The sequence below is a fragment of the Chelonoidis abingdonii genome, chromosome 11 (assembly GCF_003597395.2).
Source record: "Chelonoidis abingdonii isolate Lonesome George chromosome 11, CheloAbing_2.0, whole genome shotgun sequence".
Lineage (NCBI taxonomy): Eukaryota > Metazoa > Chordata > Testudines > Testudinidae > Chelonoidis > Chelonoidis abingdonii.
Window position 1 is genome coordinate 27746790 of NC_133779.1, and position 16050 is coordinate 27762839.

Consider the following 16050-nt stretch of genomic DNA (forward strand, 5'->3'; position numbering starts at 1 on the left):
AACCAGGGATCATTCGATGAAATTAGTAGGTAGCAGATTTAATACAAACATAAGGAAGTACTTTTTCCACACAACTAACCTGTGGAACTCAATGCCATAGGATACTGTGATGGCTAAAAGTATATCAGGGTTCAAAAAAGAACTGGGTAAGTTCATGGAGGATAGATCTATTAATGGCTGTTGGTCAGGGACACAACCCTGAGCTCAGAGCAACCCTAAAACTTTGAATACCAGAAGCTGGGAGTGAAAGACAGGGGTGAACCAATCCATAATTGCTCTGTTCTGTACACTCCCCCAGAAGCTCTGATATGGGCCACTGTCCGAGATTGAATACTGGGCAAGATGGACCATGGTTTGACCCACTGTGCCAGCTCTTATGTTATGTATGTTTTAATGAAGTTACCTTTAAGAAATTTTCAGAACATTAATAAATCAAATTACAACACTGCAACATACTGCACAACAACATGAAAACCCCAAACAAATCTCAAAAGCTGCTTTCTCAGTATTGCAAGGTTAAAAATGAGTAATTCAAAAGATTACAAAATTAAAGCCTTAATGAAATACAGTATTTGTGTAACCACTCTTATGTAACTTTGTTGCAAAAATCTGCACATTTCTGTCTGTTCAGTGCAGATTGCCATTCGTTTCAACAATAGTTTTGCCAAACCACTACAATCCTAACTCTGAGCAGCCACTTCTTTCCTGGGCCTGCCACCTTCATAGCTGTATGCTGGTGGTGTGATATAAATGAATGCAGACTAAGAAGCATGTAAACTTATTGCACAATATGATATAAAGGAATGAGCACAAGTTTGGGAGTCGGGAGCCCCCAAGTTCCAACTCTGCCACTTATACTTGTTATCCCCATTGTACAGATGGATGCACGGCATTTGCTGTACACAACTCACAGGAAATGTGTGGGTATTATCATCTGTACAACCCTTTGAATCCATCTAGCACCAGACAAGTGCTAAGTAATATTTCCATATGTGAACAAAATAAGAATTTGGACGTGGATCCCAAACGATGAAAGGTTTATTCTCTAATTATGCATTATGTCAAGCAACCCTAGGTATTCACATATTTATGCTGCTCTGTGCCATTTTTGAAAAAAGCAATATTTCCCACAATACCTAAAAAAAAAAAATAAAGAAAAATACCTAATCAAGGTACACAACAACAGAATCTGATATACTCTCAGAACTCTGCCCATTATCATCTTCACTGGGAGAAGCACATTAACTATACCCAGAGCATAGCACAGCAATGTATATTTCAGTGACAAAAGTTTATTTCATGCCACAAAACCAAAAATATTTTCTTTTTCCACCTCCCTCTGTTGTGTGGGACATGATGTCCATTTCTGTATTAGTTTAGTTATATTTTAAGACTCCCAGGAACCATCCTTTATTTAAAGAAAAAAATTAACGTATTTCAGGACTTGAAAAATTTATCCAACACTTATTAGCCTAACTGCTAAACCTACTAGACAGATGGAAAAATACTGTTACTACCACACCTCCTTACAATTTAGAGTAAAACAGTTAAGTATTGTATTTAATTGTAACATATAAACCAACTATTTAATATCAATTAAAAAAAAACTCATTAAGTCTCTTGGTGGTGTTATACCTTCCCTTTCCTTCTAACCTCCACTCCCTACCCCCATCCTCATCCTCTTTTCCCAAAATAGTTTATGTAGATTGTTTCCATGCTTCCTCTTCTCTTTCTTCACCTCTCCACTTCCCTATATCCCTCAATCTTTTCCTAAACTGTTTCTTTTTTCCCTGCGCTTTCTCTCTCACGTCTCCCTACAAAAATATTAATATCACAATCTCTCTAAACCTACCAGCCAAAATGCAGTATGAAAGATCATGTGGGAAATCAAGTGCTTGCCATGCCCCCTTCTCCCCAAAGCTATTAGGAAAAGAGGTGTTGCAATTCCCACCAAGGTGTTGTCCTTGGATCCCACTCAGGATCTCCATATTCTACAGCATCTGAGTAGCAGGTGTACAATAAATTTTAGAGCCTCTCTCAGTTCCCGCCTGCCACCCTAGAGATGCCTGGCAGTTGTGATGGTAGGGAGGAAGTTTCCATTAATCTATTCCTCCTTCAGCCTCCATTTTTGTGCTTTAATCTCAAGCATTACTCATAGCTTTTCTCAAGGATCACTGTGAAACTGACACAATTCTCAGCCTAAAGTTGCTCATAGGTCTGAATAAAGCAGTAAAACCTGACAAGATCGATCTATTTTCACTTTACTGCACCTTAGCAGAACTATGTGACTCTGAAGAGACATTAGAATTCTTTGACTAAATGTTAGGGAGTATCATTAGTATACAGTATCTGTTTATATTCAATTCACATAAACAAGGTTATCTTTGCAGATACAAGAACTAAACACTTTATTTGCCAGAGGCGAGTGCCATTTTTAGTTTTATTAAAGAGCTCTAGTGGTACAAAGAAAGGTTATTTTACAAGACTGGTACACTGGTTAACTTCAACTTATGATTTGTTTTTGGAAAAGTGGATGGTGGCTAAATCATTGGTTTGCTAGAGATTACCTGCGGAAATATACATAAAGCAAAGAATATTTTTGAAATAAACAAACATCCTAGCCATTGCTAGCCTGACCAGAACCAGCTGAGACTTAACAAATTCCCTAAAATACGTGAGTTTGTGAACTATGTTCCTCTCTCATTGCTTGATTTAGGTACTTACAGCTTTTCCTAGGTCATGCGGCAAGTGGGCCCACTGAGAGTTGAAGAGGATACAGTAGTCCTTTCCTTTACTGCTCCTCTTCTCTGAAAGAACATGTACCATGCCATACTCGCAACACACCTGAAAACACAAAACATTTTGTTGGACTTTCATTAAAAGCAATGAAATATCAAGGCCCTAAAACTGAGACACACTCTAATGAAGTTGCTAAGTAATAATTCACAAACAAAACTAGACTTTGAATGAAAAACCCAGGTTAAAGAAGATAAGAAATGCTGACATTAAAGAATCATCATGTTTCCCATAATTCCCCTTTTCCTTTCTAATAGATTAAGGGTAGCACAGAATACCAGATACTGATTTATAACAGTAAAATATAAAATGAAGAATTATTAGCAGTAAAATTAAAAGCTTTGTTAACGACATTTTAATGATTTAAAATTATGTATAGTGACTGAGTACAGATGAGGTAACACTTATACCAGCAAGGACTTGGCCTAAGTACAGGTTTCGCCAATTCTTCTTTTATATAGAATTCCTAATTTGCTTAAAATAATATTGCTGACACAACGTTGTGTTGGAAGATGTAAGTAAGGGATACACAAACATGTAATGATAAATAACCACACACACATCCCTTCTGGGAAGATACAGGGATGGTTGACACAAAAACAACATGATCGAGAAATTGCAAAACCAGCAGGAAAAATACAGAAGTTGGGCAACTGAAGTTTGCATATGCATAATGTACAAGTTACCTAAAATCCAAGGATTGATGTGCTAAAAGGCAGTTGGATAAAGATTAAGTAATCTGTAGTGCAGAAATGTATAAAAGACCTAAGTGAACATGGGCCCAGACTGGAGAAACACTGGACCAGAAACTGAAGGTCCAGACCAAGGAATCAGAGATGGTGACAACTATCATAGAAGATAGGAGAACTTGCCAGTGTCCTGGAACGTGGTAAATTGGGCAAATTTACCAAGTCTGTCTTGTCTGTTATTATTTGTCTGGCATAAATGTATGTCCAGACACTATAAGGGACAATAATTCTGTCTGAAATTCTATAAATAAAGGAGAAAATGGATTAAGCCTAAATTGGATGGACTTGTGACTCAGTTTCTCAGATTTTACCCCCAGCAATTTGATTAAGGACAATGAGTATTCCTGAAGATAAAGGTAAGTTTGGGTTGTATCAAGCAGAGTAGAATGTAGACACACCACTTTTCGCTTATGATGGAAAGGAACCTATCAAGCAGCAAGCTGAAGAGGTTACTTAGTTTCAGTATCTTTGATTATGGTGATGTGGAACCATCCTCTCACTTGCACTGCTCAATAAGGGCTTCTGGTGTGGTTTAGCAGACTATCTAAGGCTCCTGTTAAGTCGGAAATGCAGTAAGTTCTCTCACACATCAATTACTTTCAGGTCATCATATCTATCTAGATCATACAAATACTGTACCATATAGTCACTACCTTTAACAAAAAAGTTACATTCCACAATATTCCATTATTAGGGAATTTTAAAAACAAATGTATAGAAACAAGAGACATCTTAAAAATCTGTTTCACCAAATCTGCCACAGTAACAGAAATGAGAAAGATGAGAGGGTTTTTTTTTTAAAATATTATTAAATAAGTACAAAATAAAAACCTCTCTCCTTTCTTGATTGGCTACCTTACACTTCAAACCTCAGCAATCCCCTTGGATAATGTTGCACACTCCAGTGTGTGACACATGCTTCAAAAATGGGTTCAATAGCCAGTAGCCTAAGCAGAAAGAGGAATTGGGATAGAGAAAGGAAGATGGCGGCAACTAGAAATACAAAGAAAAAGGAGGGAGCCTTGCAAAGATAAAGATTTTTTATTTTTATCTGGTTCAAATGGTTGTACAGCCAATCTGGAACTGCTTGAAAAATGTTGATTCAAATGACATTTTGTTTCAAAACCTTTGAATCTATCAGAAAGATAATTTTGTTTTATTTTTTTGTTTTGGTAAGTATGACCCTAATAGCATCCCAATGCAAGAGGGCAGAGGGGATGACTGGTATCTGGTAGTGAATTTCAACTGGCCTGACCAATTCAGTGTATTCCAATTCACTAATGTCACACCACACTACTTAAAGGCGACATGTAATTTATCAATAGAAAGCTAATAACATACTGATCATTACTGTGTGATGTGTGTATGGAGGACAAATTCAAAATTAGAAACATATTGGGAATTATTGTCTTAAAGTGTGTCTGCCAAGCAGGGCTGAAGTTATTCCACTCTAGCCAAAGGAATGCTGTTCCGCTACTTGAAGCTATTTCCAAGGTACGTTAAGAGACAATGGGAATTCAGTGTACATAAAAGGTAAACAGATCCATCAAGACAACAAAAGGAGAAGATAATCACTCAGAATCAGGAGATAGTAGGAAACATCAATTTGCATTATAGCAAACACCAGCAGGGAAGAAATCAGTATCGAAAGTCCTTCACCAGGAGACTCCATTGAGCCTTCCTCACAGCTTGAATGAACTTTACTTTGGACATTGTGGAAGACCTGATGAGAGGGCTGGTCAGCCATCTTGCTGAAAGGTAATGTGATAAGAATCTTACTTTGAAACAAGATTGTAGTTTTATTAAGATTTAGTCTCTAGAAAGCATTTTTCACTTTTATTTGCTCGTAACCATTTTTGACTCTATCCTTTAGACATGAACTCACTTGACATCCTATTTTCTTTTGTTAATAAACTTGTTTTACTTTTAATCTAAACCAAGCCAGTGCTGTGTTTGGGTGGCAGTTATAAGCTGAGCATTTTGTCTGTTTAGAGGAGCAAACTTTATTATTTCTCGAAGTGTTCCAGGAAAGGGCTGGACACTTCAGGGCAAATGGTTTTGGGGAAAATTCAGGACTGGGAATATTAGGTCACCCCGCATAAGGCAACTGAGTGACAGAGACTAGAGTTGTGTTGTAAGCAGACTGCTGGGGTCAGAGCATTGAACCAGGACTGCATAGCACACAGACACTCAGGATACTGCATGCTTATCTGCTGTCTGTTGGTGTCCAGGTTGTAAGCCACAGCAGTTGAGACACCCAAGGTATTTCTTACCTTCTGGACTGCACCCTAGAAGGTTAAAAAAAAAAATAAAAAAATCCAGTTTCAGTTCAAAACTACAAACCAAAAAAAGTCAATAATTCACTCAGCTGTAATTAGAACAATGAGGAGTCCTTGTGGCACCTTAGAGACTTTGCTAATCTCTAAGGTGCCACAAGGACTCGTTGTTTTGTTAATACAGACTAACACGGCTACCACTCTGAAATCCGTCAGCTCTAATTGTAACTTTCATTTAAATGGCTTGACTTAAGAAGGCTTTTAGTTGAAATGAGGAATATTTAGCTTAGAACAAAAGGGCACAATCATTGAAACAAGGACACCCAAGAACTCGCTAGGAGCCAGAGGCCTTTGTTTAACTTGCACAAAATGGTTCTGCAGACATTCTACCAGTAGACAGGGGCGGCTCCAGCTTTTTTGCCACTTCAAGTGGTGGGGGAAAAACAAACAAACAAAAAAAAAAGATTGAGCTACTGCCGAAGTGCCGCCGAAGAAGAAGACAGGGAGTGAAGGACCCGCCGCCGAATTGCCGCAGAAGCCTGAAGCAGGCCGATTGAGCTGCCGCCACCGACCAGGACGTGCTGCCCCAAGAATGGACGGACTGCCGCCCCTTTCCATTGGCCGCCCCAGGCACCTGCTTCCTTTGCTGGTGCCTGGAGCCGGCCCTGCCTGTAGAAATTACAGCCAGGGCTCTATGTACTTTGCATGAAGTTGGATTTAAATTCTGCAGGAAGGATGTCTGCAGTGGGGTGGAAAGGACTGGAAATTCTTCATTTACATTAAAAAAAAGAGGGAGATTTCTATTATTATTTGTTTTCATACAACTTAAAGTCAGAACAATTGCCCCTTGTAATTCATTGACATTAAATCAGGTTTTATACTGCTTTTATTGAATTTTCCACAGGCTACAGATTTAGTATTGATAATTCATAACTGCATCATAGAAATTGTCAGGAAGAAAATGGAGATCTTTTCAACGAGCAATGGGCCATTGGATCTTTCAGAACCTATAGAAGCATGGGGGTATTTTGAGAGAATCACATCGATGGGATGTTTTTGCTAAAATGATCAGAAGGAAAAGAAACAATTTTGATAATTAAGTTTGAGATTTGATGTTAAAGGGAGCAAAGAAGGAAACAAAGACATTGCTGAGAACTACATGATTTCTCTGATCCAGTCTCCACTGCAGAGGATGTTTGAGGAAATACCTATTGTTGTGATTATTGGAACTACAAAAAGTTACCTAAGCTCAGTTGTAAAAAGTATGTGAAAGTTCTTGAGCTGTTAAAATAACCATGAAAAAATAAGTCAAATTGTATACAACAATTAATGGTTATTACCGGTACAAGAAAACCAGACTGAGAAACTGTATTAGTCCATACAAAATGGCCTAATGATACAAATCAAGGACTGTGGTGAGATCATCCTTGGTAAACAAGAAAATGGGGGCGCAAAGTTACTTTTGCCAAGCTTGGCCTTATGAAAATAGATTAAATTGGTGGACAAAATACTGAGGATGAAATATGCCACCCACTTTTATTCCTTTTCGGTGTTCTTAAATAGAGACTGGGGGAGGGTGGAAGAATTATCTTCCCTCAGCTCATCCCCTGACCTGTCAGCACTGCAACTCATTTTGATGCATCTAAAGGACTTTCTTCCTGACAGGAAGACCAGCTGGCCCTGCTCTTGTTTAAGGAACTTTGTTTTCACCTGTGAGTGCTGAAAGTCATCATATTATCATAACATCCAGTCATCAGCCTACCAGTGGGGACACCTAATTACCAATACCACAAAGGCACAAAAGAGTCTGTATTTTATTCCCTTCCCTTGTGTTCTTTTCTACCCCATTATTTCTTTCCTCCTATCCTATCTCTCTCTCTTAGCCTTTCAGGAAATCCTGAAGTCATACTGCATTCATCCAAACCTGCCTAGTCTAGGAAGAATGCATCCAACCAGATGATACCTTGACCAGCGAGATAAGGTGTACCCCTAGGGTGATTTTGCACTGATGCGCGGGCACATCCCTCCCTCCCCCCCGTGCAGAAAAATGGGGGGAAAATAAATCTTCCTGGGGACATGCGCTTCTTCCCCGGCAACGGCTCAAATGGGGGACAGTGTGATCACCGCTCGGGGGGGGGGGGGGGGGCAGGGCCGAGCATACATGTAAGCCAGTGACTTACTCCTGGGGGAATTCTGCGGGACTGCGCACCTACAGCAAAAACGTGCCCCCCCACCCCCCATTCCTGCTTTTTCCTGCAGAAAATGGCAGGGAAACCATGGGGCGGGGAAAGAGGAGAGGGGCATGACCATGTGTGCAGTTTTGGGGGAGGGTGTCCCCCAAACAGAGGTGTGGCATGGATGGCCACATGGGGTTACATGCCACTGCCCAACTTCCTCCTCATTTCCGCAAATGCGGAGCTGCCCAGCTCGGAGGCTGCGTCTCATCTCGGGCTCCACTGACTCTGCAGCTGAACACAGCCTCCTGGATCCCAGTGCCAGTTGTGCTCCCCTTCTATATTCTGGGATCCTTAATCTTAGGAAGTTACAATCTGTGCCTAAACAGTTTTCTTACTCACATCTAGCTACCAGCATCTCCAGCCATCCAGGCCAGGGGACCAATATTCACAGAATCAAAGGAGACCATTCCCTTTGTTTCGTTAAGTGATAGGTAACTAAAATGCCTTGTTGGTGCCCTTATATTACTGAGAGTCTATTGTCTCTGCCTCAAGAGCCAGGAACGATTCCTGAGATGCAGACTCTGTTCTCTGGTGTGTTTATTAAGCTGCTGCTTATTAGCTTGATAACTTTATTTACTTAATATGTAAAGGTATTATCAGTGTCCTCCGCCAATAATCAAACTGGTCAGAGAGGTAATACACATTCCCTTGTCTAGGGCAGGCTGGCTTTATGCACTGCCTCACCAACACATTTTAAGAATGTATCTCCAGCACACATCTATGATTCTTGGCGCACAACTGTACATACATCACCCAATGATTTTCAGGATGTGTGTGTCAGCAGTTTACATACAGTACCTTACATGACACCTTTTAGATACATATTATGACAACAGTATGTTGGGTAAAACAAATGTGTCTCGCCTGATATGATTTATAGTATGGTGGACCAGTCAGCATTGAGAGACACCCAGGGTCGCAGGTTCTAAATTAATGACATCAACTCAGCAATGGGGCTTGAGCATCACTGTAGACAGTTCAGTATAGACCACTGCTCAATGCGCAGCGGTGATCAAAAAAAAAAAAAGTTATTAGGATGAATAAGGAATGAGATAGAGAATATTACAGAAAAGATTATAATGCCACTACAAAAATCAATGATATGGCCTCATCTGGAATACTGTGTGCTGTACTAGTCACCCTGTTTCAAAAAGAATATTGTAGAATTAGAGAGGTTTCAGACAAGTGGGATGAAGGGCATGGAAAAAACTCTCATGAGGGAGAGATTCAAAGGATTGGAACTGAAAGGAGACTAATAAAAGGGGACATAATAAAAGAATATGAAATAATGAATGGCTTAGAGAAAGTAGATTAGGAGCTTCTCTGTTCTCCCCATCTCATAATACAAGAAACAAGGGAACATTCAATAAAATTAAAAGGTGGCAAATTCATATCTTATAAAAGGAAATACTTTTTCACATAGCCCAGAGTTAGATTGTGAAACTCACTGCCACAAGAAATTGTTGAGGCCAAGAATTTAGCAAGATTCCAAAAAGGATTTGATATTTAAGGATAACAAGAATATATCCCAAGTTATCATAAGTAATGCTAACAAAAATTCTGGCAGGGATACAAATCCTTATTTTTCAGGTCTTAAACCAATCTAGGTTTCATCCTGATCTCTAATAGTTAAGGTGGAAGGAAGATTATCTCACATTTCTTACACCTTCCTCTGAAGCATCTGGTGCTTGTCACTGTCAGAGACAGGATAACTGGACTAGATGGACTTCAGATATGGCATATTCATTGTTGCTAAATGGCCAGGTTCAGAGAAAATGTCCCAACGAGATTAACTGGGAGTGCACTGGCCTAAAAGCAATAGTTACAGAATGTAACTAATAAGTCCGCAGACAAAGAAAACTTTAACCTTAAATATGAACCAAGAGAGCTTGTCCTTCCAATTTTTTTTTTTTTAGAATGCTTAGTTTCTGGAGCATAATCGTGTGCATTTGATAAATTCTACACCTTGACTACAGGCCCCCATATGCAATGCTCAGTCTTGAGCCAAATGACCAGGAGCATTACACGCTCAAAGCTGTGACTCGACCTGTGCAATAAAAAACAGTTTTAATTGCATTCACCCAACTACTTCACTCAAAACCCTCCTTTAAACTCTCTTCTGTGAAGCCCTTCCAGAAAAGCTGTCTAAAAAACTTGCCTGTCTCTCCCCACAACAGAAGTTATTACAATAAAATATATTAACTCACGCACCTTATCCTTCTAAAAATATGGTTTACAATGCACAAAATGAAGACTTCAAGCACTGCTTATAACATGGTCTTTCACCTGGCTATCTAGTGACTTGTGAGCATGTGGTCTACCACATTTTGAATGTCAGCTCTTTGGGACAGGGACTGTGTCTTTTCTGAAAAGACTATCACCCAGGTTACAATAAAAAGCTCCCCACAGGCAATATGAACAAAAAACAGGTATTGTAAAATATTTTAAAAGAAGTTTAGAGCAAGAATGGCAAAACTGTGGCACATGAGCCACATCTGGCACTTCTACCATTAAAGTGCAGCTCGTAGAGCCCCCCCACGCCCTCCCCATTCTCCACCTACCAGATGTGGGGAGGGCAGGAGCTCAGGATCTCTGCCTTGCAGCAGGGTAGTGAGGTAGGGGCTTCTGTCCAGTAGGATAGGAGGATCTCAGGACTTCAGCCGCATGGGACACACCTGCCAGGGCTTGGCGTTTCCGCAGGAGTGGGACTGAAGCCCTGAGCCCCAGCAGGAGCCTCCCACAGGGCTGAAGCCCCGAGCCCCAGCAGGGGCACCCTGGCTCTCAAGCTTCTGAAGACTCTCATATATAGCTCAGAGGATCAGTAAGTTTGGCCACCTCTGGTTTGGAGCAAAACCCAAATGCTGGTTTACAAGTTAGCAAACAATGACACTAACTCTTAAGGACTCATGATATACTTCGTTTCACTAATTTTCTTGAACTGTTCAACAATGTTCCCCCTAATTTTTTCCATCCATGTGTGGAATTAATTTTGTTATGTGCACCAATATCAAGGAATGTGTGGATGTGTGCCACCAGAAGAAACAAAAAACCTAGCTATAATATATATTTTTTTAAAAGTTACCATAGGGATAATTATTCCAGCAAGGACAGGTTAGGCATTTTAGAACTCACTATTCAAAGAATTAAAATCAAGCATAAGAGAGAAATATAATTATGAAATGTACAGAGTAGTTAAAAAACTAAAATAATAGCACTTTGGAAGAATAAAATTACAGATAATATATGTGCATTGTAGGAAGTACGAAGAAGTAACACCACCACAACAAGTAGGGTGTCCGTGTGTGTGTGCGCGCGCGTGCGTACTGGCTGCTGAGGAAGTCTATGAGAGACCTTGCGCTGTCTCTAAGCACAGTGGCACTCACCAGAAGGCTCGTTCAGATGGCAGCAGCTGCCAGCAGCTCCATCCTGTTCCTGAGCCTTGTCCCTCCTCTCCTGCTCCGCGAAGATGGGGTACAGGTGAAATGGAGAGGGACACCCTGACATCAGGGTCCCCAACCTCCACTCTGCACAACAAGCAGGAAGGTACCAGAAGCAGCTGGCCAGGGTCTTCAAGGCAGAAGGAACACGTCTGCAGAGCAGCGTGGGAGGAGGGGGGTGGCTAGGAGGTGGAACCTGAACACACATCACCAGATGTGCGCAGCTCTGCTAATCAAGTATGTGGCGCTAGACTGACTCTTGGGTGGCCGCGCAGCCACGCACCTTACAGGGAACACAGCTGTTCAGTATTGAAATTTTAAAAAGCCAACACAAGCATGAACAAAAATATAGTCAAGCAAAGATGGGTATGCAAGAGAAAGAAAAGAGTAGGATAGGTTCTGCAATTTGGCTCTCCACTATATGAAAGCACTGCATTTGTTATCCATCTGATTACTGACATATACCCTTCTCCAGATGACTAGAGGATAGCTAATGTGATGCCAATTTTTTAAAAGAGGCTCCAGAAGCGATTCTGGCAATTACAGGCCAGTTAGCCTAACTTCAGACACATAGATTAACATGATTTGTTGAGGAAGAGTTAAAATCATTTACTAGAATTCATGCCTCGCCAATCATGCCTCGCCAATTTACTAGAATTCTTTGAGGGGGTCAACAAACATGTGGACAAGGATGATCCAGTAGATATAGTGTACTTTGATTTTCAGAAAGCCTTTGACAAGGTCCCTCACCAAAGGCTCTTAAGCAAAGTAGGCTGTCATGGAATAAGAGGGAAGGTCCTCTCATGGATCACTAATTGGTTAAAAGATAGGAAAACAGTTGGAATAAATGGCCAGTTTCCAGGCCGGAGAGAGGTAAATAGTGATGTCCCGCCCAGGTTTTGTACTGGGACCAGTACTGTTCCAACATATTCATAAATTATCTGGAAAAAGCGGTGTGAAGCAGCAAAATTTGCAGATGATACAAAACTACTCAAGACAGTTAAGTCCAAAAGTTACAAAGGGAAGAGTTACAAAGGGATCTCACAAAACTGGGTCATTAGGCAAGAAAATGGCAGATGAAATTCAATGCTGATAAATGCAAAGGAATGCACACTGAAAAACAATCCCACTATACATATAAAATGATGGGGTCTAAATTAGTTGCTACCACTCAAGATAAGATCTTGTTTTCAGAGAACAATGACTCCATCTACTCAATATGCAGCAGCAAGCAAAAAAGCGAACAGAATGTTGGGTATCATTAAGAAAGGGATAAGATAGAAAATATCATATTGCCTCTAGATAAATCCATGGTACGCCCACATCTTGAATATTGCATGCAGATCTGGTCACCCCATCTCAAAAAAGATATATTGAAATTGGAAAAGGTTCAGAAAAGGGCAACAAAAAATGATCAGGAGTATGAAACAGCTTCCATAACAGGAGAAATTAAAAAGACTGGGACTTTTCAGCTTGGAAAAGAGATGACTAAGGAGAGATATGATAGAGGTCTATAAAATCATTACTGGTGTGGAGAAAGTAAATAAAGAAGTGTTATTTATACCTTCTCATAACACAAGAACTAGGGATCACCAAATGAAATTCATAGACAGTTTTAAAACAAGCAAACAAACAAAAAGTATTTCTTCACACAACAGTCAACTTGTGGAACTCTTTGCCAGATGATGTTGTGAAGGCCAAGGTTACAACACAAAAAAAAAATTAAATAAATTCATGGAGGATAGGTCCATCAATGGCTATTAGCCAGGATAGGGTGGGATGGGATGGTGTCCCTAGCCTCTGTTTGCCAGAAGATGGGAACGGGTATCAGGGAATGGATCACTTGATGATTACCTGTTCTGTTCATTCCCTCTGAAGCCACTGTCGGAAGATAGGATTCTGGGCTAGATGGACCTTTGGTCTGACCCAGTGTGGCCATTCTTATGTTCAAACTTCTACAACCCTTCCTCCAAACAAACAAACAAACAAACAAACAAACAATATTTAAGTAGTCTTTCTTCTGTCAGCATTTGAACTGGCCACTTTTTACAAGTGCATTTTAAGCCTTTATGAAACATCATAAAGCTTCCATGATAACACTAGACTTCCCTAGACCCCTCCATTTGAAGAATTCAAAGTTCTTTACTACTATTAAGTCTCACAATACCCCTGTGAGGCAGGTATTAATTCTGTGGTTTCTCTATCTGAAGAACAGCAGTAACCTTCCACTCGTAGTGGCTCCTAATATTTTGAGGGAGTGAGGTTTACGGTACTTGCAAATTGTATTTATAATTAGACCTCTTTGAGCAAACTGGTCAAGATAGACTCATATAAGCTACTGGGAAAGAAGTTCAGTATATATATCAAATGCTCCTTATGCATAAGGTTCAGAGAGCATTCATTAGTCCATTAATGCTGGGTGTTCAATAAGGAAACGTTTAGCAATACCAGACGCTACTGAATATTGACCAGTTTACTGGTCTCCTCACACCACTACTTTTCCTAGGGCATTTGCTTGCTGTTATTACAGCCAGTGACTGAGTTTTCATGGACTGAAACTCAGTTGTCAATTCACACAAAATTACTACTATTAATATGAGCATTGAGTTTGCAGATAATGACCCAAACAAGAATCTTGCACTCTGATACAATCTGGACTAATGATCAACTGACCAGCCTGGAGATGTAAACTGTGCATTTCAGCAAATCACAGGGGTGACACCTGTTCATCATCAGCTACACTGTTAGTCTGAAAATAATACATTTCAGCCATTGCTCTGCCCTATCCCAACAGGCCATCATGCTGAACCCAGACTGCTGCTCTTCTCTTGTCTGGATTAACTTCTAATGACTTCGTCTCCACTAGTCTGCCTCCTTTCTTCTGGAAGTCCAAAAGCCTTTCACATCCACTCTGGAAAGGGTTGCGCTTTACAATTCCCTACTCTTCCCACCACACAGTGCAGTTTTCGCACTTATCCTCTCACTTCAAAATGTCCTCCATCCACCAGGTTATCACAACTACCAACTGTACCTTCTCCTACTCGCAACCTCCAACAGTCTTTCCTCTGACATCCTCCAAGATGACAGTGTCTTCACCCTAATGCTTCCTTTTTCCTAGACCCTAGATCAGCCCAGCTCATGAGGTTTTCCTCCTCTAGTGTCAAATATCATTATCATTAACATAATCAGCAGTGCTGCCATATGGGGCGTGCTATAGACCACTCGGGTCTGATTTGGACATGGATAGAGACCTCTTCAATGTTTTTACTGAAGTAAATACTAATGGGAATTGTGTGATCATAGGAGACTAACTTCCCAGATATAGACTGAAGGACAAGTGCTAGTAACAATAACAGGGCTCAGATTTTCCTGGATGAGATAGCTGATGGATTTCTTCACCAAGTAGTTGCTGAACCAATGAGAGGGGATGCAATTTTAGCTTGGTTTTAGTAAGTAGTGAGGACCTCATAGAAGAAATGATTGTAGGGGACAACCTTGGTTTGAGGGATCATGAGCTAATTAAGTTCAAATTAGATGGAAGGATAAACAAAAAAAGCCTATGCTCCAATACTTCTGTTAGTCTTTAAGGTGCCACAGGACACTTTGTTGCTTTTTACATATCCAGACTAACATGGCTACCCCTCTGATAAAAACAGATCTGTGACTTGGGTTTTTGATTTCAAAAGGGCTAACTTTAAAAATTTAAGGAAATTGGTTAAGGAAGCGGATTGGACTGAAGAATTTGTGGATCTAAAGGTGAAGGAGTCTTGGAATTACTTCAAGTCAAAGTTGCAGAAACTATCAGAAGTCTGCATCCCAAGAAAGCGGAAAAAATTCATAGGCAGCAGTTGCAGACCAAGCTGGATGAGCAAGCATCTCAGAGAGGTGATTAAGAAAAAGCAAAAAGCCTACAAGGAATGGAAGATGGGAGGGATCAGCAAGGAAAGCTATCTTATTGAAGTCAGAACACGTAGGGATAAAGTGAGAAAGGCCAAAAGCCATGTAGTTGGACCTTGAAAGGGAATTAAAACCAATAGTAAAAGGTTCTATAGCCATATAAATAAGAAAAAATCGAAGAAAGAAGAAGTGGGACCGCTAAACACTGAAGATGGAGTGGAGGTTAAGGATAATCTAGGCATGGCCCAACATCTAAAAAAATACTTTGCCTCAGTCTTTAACGAGGCTAATGAGTTGCTTAGGGATAATGGTAGGAGGACAAATGGGAATGAGGATATGGAGGTAGATATTACCACATCCAGGGTAGAAGCCAAACTCAAACAGCTTAATGGGACTAAATCGGAGGGCCCAGGTAATCTTCATCTAAGAATATTAAAGGAACTGGCACATGAAATTGCAAGCCCATTAGTAAGAATTTTTAATGAAACTGTAAACTCAGGGGTTGTACCATATGATTGGAGAATTGCTAACATAGTTCCTATTTTTAAGAAAAGGGGAAAAAGTGATCTTGGTAACTATAGGCCTGTTAGTTTGACATCTGTAGTATGCAAGGTCTTGGAAAAATTTTTGAAGGAGAAAGTAGTTAAGGACATTGAGG

At 40.2% G+C, this 16050-nt stretch overlaps 1 protein-coding gene across 6 annotated transcripts in view; it reads right to left on the reverse strand.

The window, feature by feature from the left end:
- SPPL2B (signal peptide peptidase like 2B) overlaps positions 1 to 16050 on the reverse strand; it is a 155034-nt gene that overhangs the window by 110750 nt on the left and 28234 nt on the right. For all 6 annotated transcript variants that reach the window (XR_012656683.1, XR_012656682.1, XR_004373186.2 and 3 more), the window contains one exon: positions 2725 to 2844. Coding sequence is in view for 3 of the 6 variants with exons in the window: in XM_075070370.1 (XP_074926471.1) it covers positions 2725 to 2844 (120 nt within the window). In the remaining 3 variants the exon portion in view is untranslated. The remainder of the gene's footprint in view (positions 1 to 2724; positions 2845 to 16050) is intronic.